A 20,676-nucleotide genomic window follows, 5' to 3' on the forward strand; every position below is an offset into this window, starting at 1 on the left:
AATCCTTTGCGTTACTCGGTTGATAGCAGCCAGACTTGGCCTGAGAATATCCGGTTAAACTCTACCCAGCATCCCCCGAAATCCATCTTCTGATCAGTCAATGTAATGTTGTAGGTCGGCCTATTGAAAGCCAGATCTCGCCATGGCTTTCCAGACCAATGTTCTCCGGAATGGTGCGTGGGTGACGGAAACTGTTGATATTCACGCCGCCCTTAGGGCCTCGTCTTCCTCCGCGGAAAAACCTAAGGAAGTCATCTTAGATCACCCTCCTTGCGGGATCCTCTCCTCTACCATTGTGGACAGTCCCGTTGTCCACAAAATTCTCCCCGTCCGGCTGAGATCCAGGAGTCACAATGATATTGCAATGATTGGAGTAAGTTGCGTCTTTTTTCTTCCCCTAATACAAGCATCGAAATGTTACTAAGGCGCCATTTTATTATCCACGTTTTGGTTCCCAGACTGACGATAATAGGACCACCTTGTTACCATCAGAGAGCTACAAGATAATGGACAGACTTACGAGGTCCTGAAGTACCAAAATTTTGGGTCCCGAATACGGAACGCGATTGTCCTTGGTACTTGCCCTGATGAAGGTCTGAATGAAACTTCTGGTCTGGGTAACTCTGAGCGGGTTGACGAGCTATACCAGGCTTCCGTTGGTGGCTTCCTAGGCTGTCCATATCTACCCTTGCCCCCGCAAATTCTTGTCCTCTTCCTGGAGACTGGAGAATTGGTGTTTCTTTTCATCAGAGAAGTCAACAATAAGCTGGAGTTCTGCGTCAACAAGCACAGTCCAGGGAGGAATGTCCCACCTTACCTTGGACACCACTTGGCCGTTGATCCGTCCTCCCGGTTCATGGCGGCAGCCTCTTTCGAAGAAATACTGGTGGTATATGAGCTGGAACCTCGCTCGACTCTCAATGAACGATACATGGCTACCGGATCTCTCGGGAACCCGATCAGGTCCACTCGCTTTCGCGCGTTGCGTGGTACGGTCTACGACGTCCAATTCCTCTACCCGAGACCGCAAGATGACTACCACATTATTCTCATGGTGATCATCAGCTCAAAAAGCAGGGAGCCAGATCAACAAGCAAGTCGCAAATACATTGTCTGGGATTGGGAAGTGGGCGAGGACCTACGAACAATCCTAGGCCGGAGTGGACATCGACAGTCACTGGCAAAGTCGGGCGGTGTCCCGATGTTTTCTATTCCACTCAAATCACAAAATTCATTCTTTATCGTTTACCCGCATCACATAGCCCTTGTCAAACAGGCACTGTCCTTTGCCGAATACGACTCCAACTTGGTTCTCGAGGGGCCCGACCCTTCCGACTTCCACCATGGAGCAAACGCACCGTTGTGGACGTCATGGGCACGGCCATTTCGACGCAAAGAATATTCTGAAAAGACTGATATCATATATCTCGCTCGAGAGGATGGGTTTGTCTTTCACATTGAGATCGACTCAATGACTCTGGTGTACTCTACTATGGAGCTTGGCTCTGTTGGCACAGGGATTGGGACAGCGTTTACTACTGCATACGACAGGTTTTCAGATTTGTTCGTTATTGGAAGTGAAGCTGCTCCTGGGGGAGTATGGAAGGTACGAATATCCCTCGATTTGTTTTCTCATTATATGTACCTTCGAGGACCATGTACTGATGCTACTCGCGTAGCTGGCCGCTCGGAGCGAGCTGGAACGAGTCAGCACGTTTGATAACTGGTCGCCTGTTGTCGATATCGCAGAAGCAAGTGATTACGTTGATACCGACGGCGTGGAGCCGGGGAGATCGGGCAGCGTAGAATCTCCCCTCCAGCAGAGACCTGGCAGATTATTCTTTGCCTCAGGCCGTGGCGCATCGGGCTCTTTAGTGGAACTACGGATCGGCTTAAAAGCAAGAATTGGCACAGAGCTGGATGTTGGACAACCCGCCAAGCAAGCGTGGCTCTTTGCTGACCAGCGTGTTGGGGATGGGAGCATGTATGCGATGCTCGCGCAACCGCACTGCACCAGCATCCTCTGTTTTGCTGCCGATTTTGTAGATGTCAGAGAAGAGGCGTCTGGGACAACTCCTTTCGATACCACATCACGCACCCTTCACGCGGTACAAACAGCTAGCGGTACGATAGTTCAGGTTTCGGAAAGATCAGTGACCTTGGTCACTGCCTCCCAAAGGTAAGTGTGGTGTGTCGGTATGACCAGCTTGGAATACGAATGGGACTGACGATTTCCGGCAGCTCACGACACTATATTGGAGATGTAATCGACGTTCAAGATGCTGTGGCCGAGAAAGCATTTTGTTTGGATGATATGGTTGTCATTTCTGTCCAAGGCGCACATGAAGCTCAATTGCACGTGTTACGCATCGAACAAATGGCCGTCACTTTAGGCACTACCTGGACTATTCCAGGAGAGATTAGCTGTCTTTCACAATTCCATTTGTGCAAAAAGATATGTGTGGCAGTTGGTTCTATGGTTGACGGGGGGCCTATGCTGTCAATCTACTCCTTGAATGGGGATCTAGTGGCCGGCCAGCGAGTTGGTAAGCTGCTCCGACCAAGAACACATGGCAAGTTTCTCATAAAATATGATTTAGAAAACTCGGCGAATGGTGCCGCGAAATTGGAGGCACTCACCAGCATATGCATTGTGCGGGAGACGGACGATGTGGTGGACATAGTGGCGGGAACTCGATGCGGACACCTGCTAACCATCAAGGTTTCTCACAACTCACCGAATCCCGTCACATTAACCGCCGAGAAGCTTGGAGCCACATCAGTTGACGTATTTCCATCCTCTGATTTGCTCGATGACGACACTTCCGCTTTTGCAACTTGCGATAATAGCCTAATCCGGCTTTCTGCATTGTCTGCTAAGAAATCGATGTATGGACGAAAAGACATGGTCTGGCCAACGGACGTCAGCGATCCTTCACTACCTGCCCCGCCCATTCACTCCGTTTTTACGATCCGCCCAACTATCAATGGGGTTGGCGGCAAACATCTACTTCTTTTATTAAGTGGAACCAGACTGTACGTGGCTGATGTAGAGTCTCACGTTGATCCAGTTCCGCGAACTATAGCTCTGGGATTCACTCCGACTAGGATTTTGTTCTCGAAAATCTGGAAATGTCTCGTGGTTGCCGTGCAAAAAGACAAAGGAGTCGACTTGGTCTTTATCGATCCCGATACGGGCATGTCAATCTCAAAGCCACTGGATGGGGATAAGACGGAAGGCTACCTGACCTCGTTCCAACGCAGAGGCGATAAAATACTTGGCCTGAACGAGTGGAATTATGTCAAGGACGGTCGGACATTTCCATTCATGGTCGTCACGATGCAGTCGGGGAAACTTGTCATCGTCTCAGTCAGCCGAATGGAGTGCCCGGATGCGCGGGGGAGAACCTTACATCACTGGACCCGGTATAGGAGGAAGGGCTTCGGTTCGTCCGTTTCCGCAGTGGTAACGGACAGCGAAGGAGTGATCTACTGTGCAGGGGCGACTCTATATCGTGAAGTCCTTGACCTAACAGATAAGAAGCTGAAACCGGCCAAGGTCCACGAGCTCGAGACTCCTGCAACGTCATTGGAAATCGTGGATGGTAAGCTTGTTGTCCTGACAACAGCGCATTCGATTGAGATTCTGGACTATACAAGCAGCCCAGGGGATCAACATATGATATTGTTGCACTCTGATCGAGTGTCTAGAGTGACGATGCATATGGCCAGGGTGGAGCATACTATGAACAACAGACGTTGGCTAATGTCGATCGTATCTGATATCACCGGGGGCATTGCTGGAGTATGGGTACCTGAAGGACAGGGTAACAAGGACCTGGTGACAATCTTCGAGGCCAGCCTGAACAGATCGGTCAGGAGATTTGTTCGTACTCAGTGTCGCCCAGTGTGGCTGGGTCAAGAAAACCTGCGGCCGCGCTTCAACTTGATGCCAAAGGTAACAGATGGGGCCGAGCTATTGGGAGTGTCTGTCGATGGCACGCTACGCCATTTCAAGCTGCTTGGAATGGAATTGTGGCTTTATTTGAGATTCATACAGGAGCTAGCTCAAAGGAGCTGCGCAACCGACTCTGTGGGGATCCAGGACCTCGGGGACAACGAGGAACGGCTCGAGCCTGAAATAGAGCCGAGGAACATGCACATCGACGGGGATGTTTTGGGATACTGCCTTGAGCAACGGCTGCTAGAGAGCATGGTAGAAGAGGGGGGGTGCCTGGAGCTGTTCTGCCGCTATCTGGATGGTTTGGAGGGGGGTATTCTCACCCGCCACTTTGGGGAGAGTGATGCAACGAGTGAGGAGCTCATGCTACGGTATTTTGAACTTGGTTATGGTGTCTTAGAGGACATACTGGGGCCTGTTCTTTGATGGCCGTTCAGTCGCGGACTCGGTCTATTCTGGTCGATCCTGGGTACATAAGGTAGAGTCTGCAAAATTGACGCTGTGGTATATTGTAGGATTCGAAAAGGGGCGAAGGGGAAAGGGGGAATGGGGGAGAATGGAGGGTGGGGCCGGTTCGTTGTGGGCTAGCGGGGGAATAATATGTTCTTGGGGCAGACTACCAGAGACGACTGAATTATAATTCTTCAATGAGCATCAGAGGTAATAATTAATGCGAAACAAGACGTGGTTGTGAGGTTGGCGGGCATGGAATGAGGCGAGTTTGAACAATAACGACGGAGTTCTGCATCGTGGCATTACATAATATTGCACTCCTGGAGTCTAATTTTCATGCGGGCCCTCTGCTTCAGTGGTTCAACGCTTCCCAGCGGACAGCTCGGTGCTGAGACCCCCCTAGCGCCCTGTCTATTTAGGTACCAACCTGTCCATGACTGCCTGTCACAGGTGCCATGGGTGGTAAGGTGGAGTCCTTAGCACTGGCGTCAGGCCGACTCAGGCGAGCCCCTCCAGCGAGCAGCCGTGCCCCGCCTCACCATACCCAGTCACCACCAAGCGCTGATCCAACCTCGTCCTCGCCCTACTACCCTTCAGGCCATCAGACGACCGTTTTTTTTTCTGCCTGCTGATAGCCACCCGACGCTGAGAACAGCCACAGATTTTCTGTTGGAATCAAGCTAGCGAACACACAGCGGTTTGCGATCAACTCTTGACATCACTGGGAGACGAGGGACCTACCAGAGCATGTCTTTTCGCTTTCCCCAGCTGCTCCAACAACCCTCTCCCTCTGCGCTGGATTTGCCACCAGACCTTGTCAAGCCGTGCTGAACTTGCGACTTGCGACACAAGCCATTCGGATATATCTTGAAAACCCCGACACTCACAGCAGTTCCCGATTCCGATTCTTGGATCCGGACAATCATCATACGTCGAACCCTTGTGTGTTGAAGACACCGACTCTGCCCCTACGTTACCATGGCTCCCAAGAAGAAGGGAAACAAGAAGGCCCAGGATGACTGGGAGACCGAACTGGGCGAATCTATCGCCCCGGCCGGCGAACAGCCCGAGAATGGCACCGCTGAGAACGCCGACGCCGATGATGATGATGCCGCTGGCGCTGGTGGCCTGATGGCTATGCTACGCAAGCGCAAGGAAAAGCGCAAGCAGAAGGGTCTGCCCGAGGAGGAGCAGGCCGAGACAACGGGCGAGCCCACCCTCCCCCCGCAGACAGCCCAGGAAGCCAACATGGATGATGAGTTTGCCCTCCCGGAAAAGAAGGGCAAAGGTGGTAAGGGCAAGCAGGCCCCGAAGAAGGCTGATGATGACGTTGGCGAGTCCGGCCGGGTTCTGACCAAGGCCGAAAAGGAGAAGCTCAAGAAGGAGCGTGAGAAGCAGCGGAAAAAGGAACAGGTAGGTAATTCTGGAGCCCCCAGACGTATTACCTACGATGGTGGCTGACGTTCGTTCTCAATTTTGTAGGCTGCCAAGAAGAAGACTACCGGTCCCGCAAAACCCGAGCCAGCCAAGCCTGCGGCCGAAGAGAAGAAAGAGGCTTCCTCTTCACCAGCCGCCGCGACTGAGCCGGCGGCTGAGATTGGTGGCAAGAAGAAGAAGCTGCCAGCTCATTTGGCCATGCTCCAGAAGCAGCAGGAGGAGCTCCGCCGTAAACGTGAAGAAGAGGAGCGGCTGAAGGCCGAGGCCAAAGCACGAGAGGCCGAGTTGGACCGCCTCGAGGCCGAAGAGGTGCAGCGTCGGGAGGAGCAAAAGACCCTCAAGAAGCAGAAGGAGAAGGAGCGCATAGAACAGCTCAAGAAGGAGGGCAAGTTCCTTACAAAGGCTCAAAGGGAGGAGAAGGCCCGCAACGAGAAGAAGCTTCAACAAATGCTGGCTGCCGGTGTGAAGGTTGGACCTCAGGAGGCTGGAGAAGGCGAGGCCAAGAAAAAGGCTGCGTATGAAAAGAAGAAGAGTCGGAACCAGCAGAAGGTACAGCAGTTTACCCCATGGGGCGATATGCAAAAGCTAGCCAGACTAACGCTATTAATAGATCGACGAAGAAAAGGCTCTGGCCGAAGCCGCCGAGCGGGCTCGAGCTCAAGCTGAGAAGGCGCTTAAGGAAGCCGAAGAAAAGGCAGCGCGGGAAAAGGCAGAGGCAGAGGCTAAAGCCGCGGCCGCGAAGAAGGCGGTGGAAAGCGATATTGAGGACGACTGGGAGGCTGCTGCGGCATCCGATGAGGATGTCAAGGACAGCTGGGATGCTGACTCAGACGAAGAGGCCGAGAAGAAGGCCAACGGCAAGGAGGAAGAGGAGGAGGAGAGCGAGTCTGAAGATGAGGATGAGTCTGATGACGAGCGCATCTCGGCTGCCCAGCAGGCAGAGGCACAGCGAAAGAAGGAGGCTGCTGAGCGACGAGAAAAGGCCCACCAGGCTGCTCTGGCTGCCCGGTCAAAGGACAACCTTCGGTCGCCAATTTGCTGTATCCTGGGCCACGTCGATACCGGAAAGACCAAGCTGTTGGACAAGATCCGACAGACCAACGTCCAGGAGGGCGAGGCTGGTGGCATCACGCAGCAGATCGGTGCTACTTACTTCCCTGTTGAAGCCATCAGGCAGAAGACGGCCGTCGTCAACAAGGACAACAGTTTCCAGTACAAGGTGCCAGGTCTCCTGGTCATCGACACGCCAGGCCACGAGTCTTTCGCCAACCTGCGTTCTCGAGGTTCTTCGCTCTGCAATATCGCTATTCTCGTCGTCGATATTATGCATGGTCTGGAGCCACAGACGAGGGAGTCTATCCAACTCCTTAAAGACCGAAAGACTCCTTTCATTGTTGCTCTGAACAAGATTGATCGCCTTTACGGCTGGAAGAAGATTGATAACAACGGTTTCCAGGAAAGTTTGGCCCTCCAGAACAAGGCTGTTCAGAACGAATTCCAAAACCGCCTAGAGAAGACGAGACTCGAGTTCGCCGAGATGGGTTTCAACTCGTTCCTTTACTACGAGAATCCGTCTTTGAAGAACAACGTTTCGCTGGTGCCAACCTCGGCCCACACTGGCGAGGGTGTGCCAGACATGCTGAAGCTCATTCTGCATCTCACTCAGGAGCGCATGACCTCGTCCCTCATGTACCTGTCCGAGGTCCAGGCTACGGTTCTCGAGGTTAAGGCTATCGAAGGTTTCGGTATGACCATTGATGTCATCCTGTCCAACGGTATTCTGAAGGAAGGTGATCGCATTGTGCTCTGCGGTACTGAAGGTGCCATCAAGACTAACATTAGGGCACTGCTGACGCCAGCACCGCTCAGGGAGCTGCGTCTGAAGTCTCAGTACGTGCACAACAAGGAGGTCAAGGCTGCTCTTGGTGTCAAAATCAGCGCTCCCGGGCTGGAAGGCGCTATTGCCGGTTCTAGGCTGATGGTTGTCGGTCCTGATGACGATGAGGAAGACATCGAAGATGAAGTCGAGGCCGATCTGGCCAACCTGTTGAGCAGAGTTGAAAAGAGCGGTCGCGGCGTCTCCGTGCAGGCCTCCACTCTTGGTTCCCTGGAAGCCCTGCTGGATTTCCTGAAAGACTGCAAGATTCCTGTGGCAAACGTCGGGATCGGACCTGTTTACAAGCGTGACGTGCTGCAGTGTGGTGTTATGCTTGAGAAGGCGCCCGACTATGCTGTCATGCTCTGCTTCGATGTCAAGGTCGACAAGGAGGCTCAAGCATACGCTGAGGAGCAAGGCATCAAGATCTTCACTGCCGACATCATCTACCATCTCTTTGATGCATTCACCAAGCACATGGACGACCAGCTGGCGAGGAAGAAGGAGGAGTCCAAGATGCTCGCTGTCTTCCCTTGCGTCCTGAAGCCCGTTGCCGTCTTCAACAAGACGACCCCCATCGTCATTGGCGTGGATGTGACCGAGGGTCAGCTCAAGATCAATACACCCATCGCCGCCGTCAAGCAAAATAGCACTGGTGGCAAGGAGATTGTCAGCCTGGGCAGAGTGTAAGTTTGAAACCCACTAAACCATGCTACTCGACCTGCCCACCCAGATACTGACAAACATGGCTTATAGGACGTCTATTGAGCGAGAACACAAACAGATCCCCGTCTGCAAGAAGGGCCAGCCCTCTGTCGCCATCAAGATCGAAATGGGCGGCAGCCAGCCTACCTACGGTCGCCACTTGGAGGAGGGCGACACCCTGTACAGCTTGATCTCTCGTCGCAGTATCGACACACTGAAGGAGTTCTACCGGAAGGACGTGTCCAATGAGGAATGGCAGCTCATTATCAAGCTCAAGCCGCTGTTTGACATCTAAGCTATGGTATTGGAAAGTATGAGCAATGTGGAGGGTATAGTTGCCCGCGTTGTATCTAGGTGAAGGGGGAAGATAAAAAACATAAGTAAAAGGCTTGGTTTTACTCGAGTTGCTAGTAGTATTCTCCCTTCCACTTACACTTAGCCTCATGGTTTCCACCAGGTTTTACTGTAGTATACCGAGTGCACCAGACAACTAGGCGCTGATGGCGTTGCACTTGGGTCTCGCTTACTGCCAAATTTTCAATAAGACGTGTGGCAGGACTTCATCATCTACAAAATTGTGTATAGAAACGGTCTAAACGTAGGCGCGTCCATTATCATGACTGGATTCCCCAATAAACATAACCATCAACCCACAGAGTTTTCCTCTATATTCTCGGTCCTTTTCGCCTTCCATGAATGCTTGCATGCCCCCTACCGAAAATTTATTTCGGGTCGCCAGACTCCTCGGTCTCCGGAGAAGCATCCGCATCCTTCATTTCCTGGTCTGCCGCGGCCTTCTCAGCCTCAGCAGCCTTGCGGGCCTCCGCCTCGGCGGCCTTCTTGGCAGCCAGCTCGGCCTCGACGCGCTGGCGGTCAGCCTCGACCTTGTCGAAGTAGCGCTGCACGATGGGTCCGGCCATGGATCGGATCTCGTCCATCTTGGCTGTGTAAACTCCCTTTGTGGCATCGTCGCCCTCATCATACAGCCAGTCCTGGATGCCTTGTTAGCTGTCATGTTTCCAAGACTGTGGGGTAGGCTTGGTGGCTTACCTCACTGGTCTCAAGCTTGGCCTTGATCGCCGTCTTCTCCTCCTCGCTGGCGAAGTCGGCATACTGCTCATCAAGCTTGGCACGGAGGTCGTAGATGTAGGCCTCAAGTTCGTTCTTCTTCTCCTCGGTATCCGCGACAAGCTTGTCTTCCATAACCATGGCGTTCTCCTTCTCCGACAGAGAGGACTTGGCCGCATCATCGAGCGAGGTAGTGGCGTTAGCAATTGGCAGGTCGCCCTTGCGAACCTGCTTCTTCACCTTTCGGATCTTCTTGACCCCGTCGTCCTTGTTGTTGTCGGTATCCATGGCCTTGAAAACTGGTAAGCAAACTGGACAGAACGGATGTAGGGGGGAGGGAGATACTCACATCAGGGTCCTTATCATCGCCCTCCTTGTCCTCCTTGACCTCCTCCTCGACCTCCTGGTCCTCGACGTAATAACCATTCTCAACGTTCAGGACGCCGTGAATGTTAACACGGGCCTTGAGCTTGCAGATCATGAAGTCATCAGCGCCGTCAGCCTTGACGCCCTTAACCGAAAAACGCCCGATCCAGGGGTTCGTCCGGCCAGGGAGCTCCTCGGGCTTGGCGTAGCGAGCCTCGAGGTCGAAGGGCTGCTTGCGGTAGAAGGTAAGGATCTTGGTGGAGGGCATGACATTCCCCTTGTTGAAAACAGTGAGACTGGTGTCCTCGTCGGGAATGTCGGGAGCCTTCTCCCAGCCAAACTCGATGGGGTAGCTGACGATGTCCTGAACGGCGAAGTCGCGCACACGGAAAACGGGGGACAGGATGGCGCAGCTGAAGGCGCAGCCACGGGCAACAGCCTCGTCAGCGTTCATGGTGTAGGAAAGGTTCTTGCCAAAGAACTCCTGGATTCGCTCCTTGAGAGCGGGCACACGGGAACCACCTCCGACGATCTCGACAACGTCAATGTCCTCCTTGGTGAGCTTGGCCTGAGCGAGGGCCTGCTCGAGGGGGGCCTGGGTGCGGTTGAGGAGGGGCTCGAGGAGAGCCTCGAACTCTTGCCTTGTGACCATGGTGCTGGCATCGATGTCGTTCATGAGAGACTCGATGTTCACAGGAGACTGCTGGTTGGCAGAGAGGACTTTCTTGGTCTTTTCGGCCGCAGCAATGGTACGGGCCATAGCACGGGGGTGAGTGTAGATGTCGACCTTGTACTTGACCTTGAACTCCTTAGCCAGGTGGTCCACCAGGGCCTTGTCGAAGTCACGACCACCGAAGTTGCGGTCCCAGGCGTTGGACTTGACGGCGAGCTCGCCCTTCTTGAACTCGACAACGGAGACGGTGTAGCTGCTGTGGCCGATGTCGATGATGCAGACACGGCGGGGCTTCTCCTCAGGGGTGGGAAGGTCGAGCTTGGTGATACCCCATCCCAGAGCAGCAGCGGTGTTGTCGTTGATGAGACGGAGTACCTTGAGGCCGGCAATCTCAGCGGCATCGAGGAGAGCCCTGCGCTGAATATCAGTGAACCACGGGGGAACGCTGATGCAGAGGTCGGAGACGGGCATCTTCAGCTCGGCAGCCGCAGTCTGCTTGATCTTGCTCAGATACATGGCGACAAGCTGGATCGCACTGAACTTCTCCTTGTTGCCCAGGTAGCTGACCTCGGCGCCGACCTGGCCGTTGACGTCAACAAGAGGCGCAGTGATATACTGCTGCTCAATCTGGATATCAGGATCGTTAAAGGAGCGGCCCAGGAGACGCTTGATGGAGTTGACGGTATTCTTGAGGTTGGTGATCTCTTGGGTCTTGGCCGACTCGCCGAGATAGCGGCACTTGGGGCCGAAACCCACCATGGATCTGCGCGAATGTCAGTCAGCGTCACATAATTCTTGCTGCATATGAGCTTAAAAGGGAAAGCAAAGCTCTGCTGGCAAAACGGGAGAAAGCTTACGGGGTGGATCGGTTGGAGACTTCATTGGTGATCTGCCAGAACACACAATTGTCAGCCTACTATTTCTCTCTCGTCCCAACTCCCACATTTCCCGTATGGTAACTTCTCCACGGATCCGAACAAAGTGGAAAGGGGGTTCTCTCGAACGTCGATGTATGTTCGTCTGGACATGGTGGGGTGGGAGGACAAGGGCTTCGGTGAGCACGCACCACATCGACACCACGGTTTCTCGCGACGGCGATAACCGTCTTGAGGGTACCGAAATCAACACCTGTAGTACGGGGACCAACATCAGTAACATGACCCAGCTGGGTGCGGCGCGCCGCAAACCCCGCGACAGGTGGACGAGCAGGTGATGAGGGGCACCTGGATCGCCAGTCTGCGCCAAGTGGGAGGGAACTGAGAGGACTCACCAACGACGCTCATTGTATCGACGGTGACTGATTCGTTTCCTAGAGTGCGGTATAGTTCTTCGTAAACGTTTGAGACGTTCAGCGGGTGAGCAAAAATCGAGATCCGGGGGCAGAAAAGAGTGGGAGATCGGGAGGCAAGATAAGGTTGAAGCTGGAGTTGGGCAACGAAAATTTCCCAAGCGCAAATGCCTGTTGGAGATGGGCAGAAGGGGCCTGGGAGGTGCGGTAACGTAATGGTAAGGACCTTCTACAGCGCTAGGGCCGCTACAAGTCTACGAGCAGGAATGAATGGGTGGCTCTGGTGGCTTCTGGTGGCCCTGAGCTTGCGATCAGTACATCCCCGTACCGAGTATTCTTAGGCGGTGACCACCAGCCGGTGAGGGGCAAAGAGGTACCTGGCCGTTGGTGGTGGCATGGGCGCCTGTGACAGGTGCCTTCTGACAAACAGCAACCGGGCAAACCTCTGGAAGTCTTGGCTCTGCCCCGCCATCGAAGGCGACAGAAATTTCCAGACCCTTCAGGATAGCCCAGGACAGTCCAGGTTGCCCCGCGCGACACCAGTGACCACAAGCATGGGCTGCACGGCTGCACGGGCCTCACGGGCCTCACGGGCCCCGAGGACAGCGGAGGTACCCTGGTGGCCCAGGTGGGTACCCGGGTACCTCTATGTACGTACCGAAGTACCTCCCTCGGCGAAATGGGCGGCGATCAATTGGGTGGTTAATACGAGTAAAATGACTACGTATATCAACGGTCTCCCCTTCCGACTTCAAGGTTTTCTAGATTCACACTTTCCGCCCAGACACTACGCAATCGAGCATGGCGCCAAATTGCAGGTTGGCTCTGATGCCGTCCAGCATCGCAAGTACAAAGACTCCAGAATGCCTAGGTAGCCATTTATTAGACCCCACGTCTGCTATTACCTCCGATGAGTGTCCTCCGGTGCATTGACAACTGCCCTGGTGTCGACATGCATGATGGGAGCGCATCTAGAGTTGCTCGCCGCCGATGCCCCGGATCCTGACTCGAATCCTGCCAGCTCCAGTTGCGGGCCAAGCCGCCTCGCCTGCTGCGCTCGTTGAGCGATGGCGTATTTGCGCCGGTCCTCTTCGCCCATCAGATTCTCCATGACTCGAGGCATGTAAACCGAGTGACCAGTCCGAGGCGTGTGTACTACTATGCTGTGCAGTGAGTCGTGAGACGACGTCATGGCCCCTGAGCCATCCGCATCGCATAGGTGCGCGTACACTCCGGCTGCCGTCCTTTGTCGAGCGGAGAATTTGCCATCCACGTCTTTCGGCGGACGTACCTGACTCTTGCTCCGGCTGAGGCCCCCTTGCCCCCTGGTGTGGTCGCCCTTTGAGGCAGCCCTCCGAGCTTCGTGAGCAGCGCGGAATGTCTCGGGGGCAATGTTCAGGTCATCGCCTCGCTCCTCTGCCTGCTCGATGGCCTCCCGCGCCGTTGTGTGATTGTCGGCCGTGGCCGCATCCGCGCGCGGCCCGCCCCATGTACGCTGCCCGGCCGTGAAGATTCCATACACCATGTAGTACCAGTTGAAGAAGGGGTTCATGACGAACATGAGGGGGTACATGCACGTCTTGAAGCGCCGGAGTTTGGCTCCAAAGTAGAGCATGAGCAGCCAGTTTAGCCCTAGCGAGATGGCGATGAAACCCACGGGCAGGTCGCGCACCTTCTTGGAGGTCGTCACCAAGGCCAGTACCATTATGAAGAAGAGTAGCGCCGTCGTGCGGATCGTATTCTGCATGAAGCGCACGAGTATCAGGACGGGGTAGCGCTTCCACAACCGCCAGTCGGTAAGCATGCATACTTCGTTGGTGACGAAACCCAAAAACCATCTACGCCGCTGCTTAATCAGGGATCGGTAGGTCTGCACGGCTTCTGTCTTGCAAAAGGCCGAGGTGCACATCTGGATCTGGTAGCGCTTCTTGGCCCCAATCATGAACAGATGCGTGAGCCAGCGGTCCTCGCCGAGATGGCACTTGGCAAAGTCGAAGAGATCCTCGCACTGCTCTGTCCTGTCTGCAAAGTAGTATTTTGCCATCCGCCGGAAGGCAGAAAAGCGCAGCATGGTCAAGGCACCTGGAAGACAGGTGACGGAGCCGCAGCCGGATTCGACAGTACGCTCAAATAGCTGCCCATGGATATACTCCATATCTTGGAGTAGGGTGATGATGCTATGTTTCCTCGTGGTCGATGTGATTATACCCGTCATAGCTAGCATGTCTCTGGAATTGCCGGGGCTGAGCTCCATGTCGTAGACAAAGTTCTGCAGACAGACTTTGTCCAGGATACAGTCCGAGTCAATGAAGAGGATGAAGAGATTGTCGTTTCTCTTGAGGTATTCCTCATAGACCTTGTCGATGAGCTGAAAGGTGGACTTTTGGCAGTGTCGCTTACCGCCGTGGGGAAATCGGGAGACGGTGATGCGCGAGGCTCTGTACACGACATCGATGCTCTTTGGGTAAGTCCCCATGGCTAGCGGAACGCCGAGCTTCTCGATGGTGCTGAGATAGAGCTCGTCCTCATGCTCCCCGTCAAAAGAGAGGAAGACGTGGATACAGGCAGGGGGGTAGTCGCAGTCAACGACCGAGTTGATGGCCTTGATCAGAACGCCGGGCTCTTCCCGGTAGCAGGGCATGACGACTACCACTTTGGGTGCCGTGGAATCGTCCAAGACCTGCCTGATGCGTTTCGCCCTCCCTAGCTGGTTCGTGACAAGCTGGTAGATGCAGAACAACCACGGGACCGTGAGCAATATGGCAAAGCTCCAGAAGGCAAACCACTGCAAAATCCCGACCATGGCCACCGGCCAGAGCCTCACAATCTTGCTCGGCAGGGGAAGTGTCACAACCATGATTGGTAAAAATATGATCCTGCCCATAGTTCATTGCCCATCAGCTAAATAGCAACCATAATCAAAGCCAGAAGGCATACGTACCGCAGCAGAGTAAAAGCCGTACCAATGGCAATACACAAGATATTGATAGACCAGTGCTCCGACTTTTGAAAGACTTTTACCAAGCAATAGAGAAACGCTGCGAGCCAGAGTAACCATTCGAGGCAGGCCATCAGCATGACGACGCCGACAATGGACGTGTATATGATCTAGATGGCTCATTATTCGAATCAGAGCCACGTCTGGATTGATATCGTTGAAAGGGACAAATACTAACGTCCTTGAGCGGCCAGGATGCGTCGACGACCATCGTGCTCATATTGCCGCCGTTTCCCGCATGCGTTGTCTCTGTACTGACGGTGGATGCTGGAGTCTAAACAACGATAAGAAGAAGGCAGAATGTGTGGTGACACAAGATGAACAAGTCCTTTTTTCACAGCCTCACCATTGAATCACCAAATCCGAGCTTAGAGTGAATTCGCGGGTACTTGCAGCTGGTCACAGGTGCAAGCCAGAGACGTCACACACCTGCAACCTCAATCCTGGGACACTCAGAAAACCATCAAAAGTTGTAATCGAGATATGGGTAGGCTTGGATTATCTCGGGACTCTCGATACTAGTCACTGGACCCATTGATCAGGTCGCACGCGGGTGTACTTGTCGCCTGAACTAGATCACTCCGCTTTGCTCCAACACACCCTGGCCGTGCCACTGCGAAATTACCAAAGCGCATCTTTGGTTTTCAACTGGTTGGCCTGGTAAGCTGCCTGCGCCGGGTGCCCCAGATGTCTTCCAAGGTGGTACAACTGTCTTTAGCCCGAAATCCACCCAATTACCCGTTCCTACTAGCTACCATGTCGGGCCCAGGCTTTGCGTCGAGTATCCCAGCGGCGGGTAACAAAGCATATCATGTCGTTGGAGTAGCTCCACGACAAGCCCAGCGAGCCCGCGTGCTTGGGTACGTACTTATTTCGGTCCCTGGCCCTAGTCCAGGGGGTTGTCGGGCAGACGGCGCGCTCTGGTTTGGGATGAGCATATGCCCGTGTTGGGTGCTGGGCTCGATCTGTAGGCCGGCTTCGAGGCTTTTTTCCGCAGCAGAACCAAGCCCGTATCTGATCCGGCAGCATGCAGTTCAAGCAAGTTTGAAAGCGGCTCGCAATCAGACCATGCTGATTGCCCTAGTCCCCTTTCCTTACCAGTCAACGTCACTCAACTGTAGCCTGCGGACCCTTTGTCCACGATCTTTTGGTCTCTCGACGCGGTTGTGATGGAACGTTGCTGGGCGATCTTGGGGGCCGGCTGCTAAACTGTGAATATTTACGTTGCATTTTGTCATTTGGTGGGCTGCCCTACCTTCTTGGTCATCGTTTTGTTGCAGATCGTAGTTGAGGACGAGGTTCTTGATTCTTTGTTGTTCCTCCTTCTCGGCCTGCTGCTGATTCTTCATAGCAACAGCAAAGGTGGAGTCGGACGGCAATTCAATCGTCTTGGTCTGCGTGATACAGTCAGCTCCCTCAGCCCAGCGATCTGAACATACTACCATAACATACCTGCTGGCGATTCCCCCTTTTTGTGAGCAGCGAGAAAGCCATTTTCTTGGCGGGGGCAGGCTCAGCCTCAGCGCCGGGCTCCGCAGGCCCCAAAGCCGAAGACGCCTCTCGCGTCTTTGGCCTGACCGGAAGGGGTACATCGAACATTTGCTTCCGTTCGAATTTGCGCGATTCAAGGCTCTCGGCCATCATTTTAGCATACTCTCGCTCGAATTCGGCTTCGTCCTCGGGGTCAACCGCTTCCTCTTGTCGAGTAACAACAATAGCTTCATCCTCAGACTCGCTCTCTTGTTCGGAATCCTCCTCGATCTCCTGTGACGCAAATGTCAACTCAATGTCTTGTCCGCATGGTAGAATCGCCTTACCTCTGCATCTTCTTGTTCGGAAGCAGTATCGTAATCTCCCTCACCATCGTGCTCAATATCGTCCGCGTCCGGATTCTCATCGTCGGATGACGGTCCACTGGAAGCGTCATCAAGGTCCGCACCTTTGTCAATCCCAGCCGTCTTTTGATCTTGCGCCACAGCAAGCTGAAATGCCTTTGCGGCTTCTTCCAGATTGGAGGCAAGTTTCCATTGCGGCCGCGTCAGCGAGAAAACATCGTGGACACTAAATTCGATGTCCATCGGCAGTGTCGACTTGGTAAAGATGTAGTACTGCAGCGTTGTCAGCAATAGTGCCGGCGGAATGTCAGTCAACAATGACCACGTACCTGAAAGAATGAGAGAAAGTAGTCGAGCTTTTTGCCAGCGGCGCCGCGGTTGAAAAACATCCCACAGGTCTCAAGCATAGTAGTGACCAAGCGAATGCGAAAGAAGTCATCAGGAGGATCAAAAGGATTGAATCTTCCGGGAACAGGTGCTCCACCTACTGCGAATTAGCATCAATTCCGTCCCAGCAGGGCGCCCAGGTTCCCTTACCGTAGCCAAACGTCAATATCTTATACATGGTATCAAAAATGACTGGGTGTTCGAGCATCCTGTAGTTATAGAGCTCGCCCAGATACTTGACCTCGGCCACACGCCGTTGAAAAAACCTGAAGTCGTTTTGCTCAAGGCCAAAGCTTATCGACTCGACAACATTATCGATCACCTTGACCACAAAGGCCGGATGGTATCGGTAGAGAGCCCCAAGCAAGATGCCTAGGAGGTGGATATTCCCGTACTTCATCTTTCCAGGTTTGGAAAAGACCTTTTCCAAGATCGCAACAACCTAGAACATCTTAGCATCGCTTGAGCCTGTCAAACAGATTTGGAATCATACCTCGGGCTCTTCCCAATGGAGCCTGCGGATCTGCTTCAAGATCTTATTGTAATTGCGCTTAGTCATGTCCACGTAGACGAGCTTGCGAATGAAAATTTCCATTGGCGTTCGTTCTTTAATCTCTACGGCCGGCCTCTCGGGCGGATCAACGTAGTAGACAGCGTTTTCGATGAGCATCCGCTCAGGCTGGCCAAGATGATGTGCCGACTTTTTGCGCTGGAGCGTTTCAAGGAAGCCAGCCATGCGAGGGGACGTCTCCGGGGTCCTAAGCAAGTAGCGACCGCAGTTTTCGATGAGGTTGCAAAGGATTTCGATGTTCATCCGCGAGAAGTCGTCCAAGCTAACTTTGAGGCAGTGAAAGACTACATGCTCAGGCACGATGCCGAACTTGGTGAGTTCGGCAAGGTAGCGAATGTTGCTCAAGCGAACTTGGCCGAGAAAGTCCTTTTCCTTGCGCCTCTGAAGACTGCGAAATTCGGCATCAAGATATTCAACAAGGCCCTTCGGAACATCTGGCATATACCTCCCCAGAGTGGCAACAAGCCGAGCCCAGCATGGAAGCAGATCGCTGCGTCCCTTTGGAACCTCAGTCAAAGCTTTGACAAGCCGGTTTCTAGAGGCCTTGGAGTTAAGGAAGCAGAAATCGATGGCAGTTTGGTCAATGATATCTTTGTTCGTGAGATCGGGGAGACGGGCGAGCAAGGCATCAACCTGAGCGACGACGCTCTTGTTGGCGACGGCAGCCGACTGATCCTCGGCAGCATCCGGTTTGGGAGCTTCAGGGGTTTCAACAACCTCGGTAGGTTTCTTTCCAACTTGCTCGTCGGCTTCAGATTTCTTCTTTTTTCCATCTTCAAGTAGAATGGCAGGGACTTTGCCTTTCAAATCGACCAGGTTTTCGTAGAATCGTCTTTCGTCCTCGTCCTCCCAAATTCCGGCGCCTTCTCCCATGGAACGCAGATATTCACCCGTCTTGACGAGACCAATCGAGTTGTTGGAAGCATTGAACGAATCATCGGAGTCTTTCAGGTCGGGCATCTCGGCACCAATGGCATCTGCAACGACCTGGGCGTTGGAAACGAGGCGTTCTTGATTTTTGACTTGCTTCTCGTAATTGGATTGGCGGTCTTCAAAAACTTCTCCGGATTTGACGTAGGCTTCGGCATTTCGGCGAGCTTGGGACTGGATCGACTTTTGGTCGCGGAGAACGTGGGCCTTAACATCATCAAAATACTTCTTGAGGATATTTCTGAAGCGTTCACGGAGCTCAGGGGGTGTAAAGGGCTGGTCCGCAGTTGCACCTGGGTCGGTATCGTCATCTGCTGCATGAGCGTCCGACGACTCCTGGTTACCGGTAGCCACGCCATCCTCCTCAACAGTCTTTCGACCCTCAGATCCCTGCGGACGTATGCCCAACACGTCCCAGCTAAAAGATTTGACAAAAAGAACAAGTAGGGGGAGGTTGGCGTGCTCTCGGTCGTACCCCAATAGATCTTTTAGGACCTCGAGAGGGAAAGGCTCAGCAGCTCCGCCGTTCTTACTAGGGTTACTGCGAGTTTTGATCTCAGTGGTCTTGCCAGCAGCAGCCTTGGTCGCATCGTCGGGTTTAGTCGCATCATCCAGAGTCCTGATCACACCAACCAGCCACAGCTCGGTCACGACCCTTAGAAGAGCTCGTTGGCGGTTTATGCGCTCCTTCTCTTCCTTCTCGCGCGCCTCGGGGGACAGGGTTTTGAGGAAACCCTTGTCCGGCGTGGCCATGCCCTTCCCGAGGAGCCACGCTAGGTACTCGGTGAATTCGCTTGGCCCAAAGCGCTGGTGCAGAGCGCTGACGATTTCCACGCCAGCCTCCACCTCGCCCGGCGACTTAAGCTTGCAGAGGCCTTCATAACACGCCGATATGATTTCGGAAAGGTACTTGTGCAGGCTGAGGGTCCGGATTTCCTGGAGGAATGTCCCGAGGGTCGCAGGCGTGACGGCGGTTCGTAATCGCTTGATGAAGGCAGTGTTCTTCTTCAGAGACGAGTCGAGCGTCTTATTTACGGCGAAGAGATCTGTGAAAGGCCCAGGTCAGCACTCCAATGGCCAAAAGACCAGGCCAAATTCATACACACCTTTCTCGCCATCCCATGCCTTCTCATTCAGAGCGCGCAATTCGCCTGGAGTTGGTAAGCATCATGCAAGATAGGCAATCGCGGCGGGTAGGGTTTACGCTTCCTGGCGCGATCCATTCTGGATCACAGCCCGGCGGGTCTCTCTATACAGATAGCGGTTGTATGCGGTTAGGTAAGGGAAGACGTCGCTACATCCGGAGGCTTGGTTGTCGTGGTGCTAAGGGATGTATTGACCCAGGTCACTGTGGTATTGCGGTCGGGCAAGGTGAGCCGGCATCGGTGCTTGCGGGGGAGCAGAGCGTTCGATTCAGGGTCGAGCAGCAAGTTAGAAAGTACGGACAGAGTTTGTTGAGGAAGAGGCGAAGAGGCGAAGCAGCTGTACGGGTGTTGTGGGAAACCGCCAGAAAGCCGAAAGCCGCCCCAGCTTCTTCTTGGAGGTTTGGGGATCGATAAGAAGTTTGTCCGGAGTTGCGAAGTTGCGCACGGGGGCCAGTCTCCGGTTGGGGCACTGACACCGACCGCCTTCAGTGGCTTCCACTCCACTGTTCCAGCGGTGTAGTCGCTGTATTCTCCTACCTCTCAGCTTGTACAAGTACTAGTACGGATAGGTAGGCACGGTAGGTACCTAGGTACGTATAGCGGTGCGATGGTCCCCCCGGAACAATGTTACGGCGACAAAATGGACTTGCACTTGCTATGTCCTTACTGGCATCTGTGCGCCTTCGTCAATCACCACGGCATCAACAGCTGCGCGGCTCGAACTCAAAAGCACGCCATTCGTCTCGCTGCCGCCGGATTGTATACCTGGCAACAGCTCCAGATCCAAGGCGTATAGGACCACTCGCAGTGCCAGCCAGGTCTGCCTGGAAGTCAGAGGGCGCATAACGACACAGGTTCAGCATGGAACCCAGTTGAGCGTCCAGGCGGACCCATTCCATCATGGCCTGTTTCTTGAATAATGATGGGGTAAATTGTAAGTTGGGAATTGAATATTGACTATGCTCTATACTGCCAAACATGAC

At 53.8% G+C, this 20,676-nt stretch overlaps 4 protein-coding genes across 4 annotated transcripts; 1 reads left to right on the forward strand and 3 right to left on the reverse strand.

The window, feature by feature from the left end:
- Positions 1-5,392: 5,392 nt before the first annotated feature.
- On the forward strand, positions 5,393-8,727 carry FUN12 (translation initiation factor eIF5B; the record flags this gene model as incomplete). Its single annotated transcript, XM_083193992.1, has 4 exons — positions 5,393-5,827; positions 5,897-6,400; positions 6,462-8,413; positions 8,484-8,727. 4 exons carry the CDS (start codon positions 5,393-5,395, stop codon positions 8,725-8,727), a joined length of 3,135 nt encoding a protein of 1,044 aa, XP_083050940.1.
- Positions 8,728-9,154: 427 nt separating this feature from the next.
- SSE1 (heat shock protein 70 family) lies at positions 9,155-11,567 on the reverse strand (the record flags this gene model as incomplete). The annotated part of the gene is made up of 4 exons (XM_083193993.1): positions 9,155-9,424; positions 9,483-9,791; positions 9,850-11,302; positions 11,518-11,567. 4 exons carry the CDS (start codon positions 11,565-11,567, stop codon positions 9,155-9,157), a joined length of 2,082 nt encoding a protein of 693 aa, XP_083050941.1.
- Positions 11,568-12,728: 1,161 nt separating this feature from the next.
- ACO1O0_004555 (chitin synthase D) lies at positions 12,729-14,684 on the reverse strand (the record flags this gene model as incomplete). The annotated part of the gene is made up of 1 exon (XM_083193994.1): positions 12,729-14,684. The coding sequence occupies one exon, from the start codon at positions 14,682-14,684 to the stop codon at positions 12,729-12,731; it is 1,956 nt and encodes a 651-aa protein (XP_083050942.1).
- A 1,235-nt stretch (positions 14,685-15,919) lies between these two features.
- On the reverse strand, positions 15,920-19,771 carry NMD2 (armadillo-type protein; the record flags this gene model as incomplete). The annotated part of the gene is made up of 9 exons (XM_083193995.1): positions 15,920-16,029; positions 16,081-16,219; positions 16,278-16,589; positions 16,643-16,933; positions 16,990-17,144; positions 17,198-17,489; positions 17,541-19,594; positions 19,655-19,699; positions 19,753-19,771. 9 exons carry the CDS (start codon positions 19,769-19,771, stop codon positions 15,920-15,922), a joined length of 3,417 nt encoding a protein of 1,138 aa, XP_083050943.1.
- Between the last annotated feature and the right edge of the window lie 905 nt (positions 19,772-20,676).

This window comes from Amphichorda felina (assembly GCF_050947745.1).
Source record: "Amphichorda felina strain 45539 chromosome Unknown scaffold_4, whole genome shotgun sequence".
NCBI classification, from domain to species: Eukaryota; Fungi; Ascomycota; class Sordariomycetes; order Hypocreales; family Bionectriaceae; genus Amphichorda; species Amphichorda felina.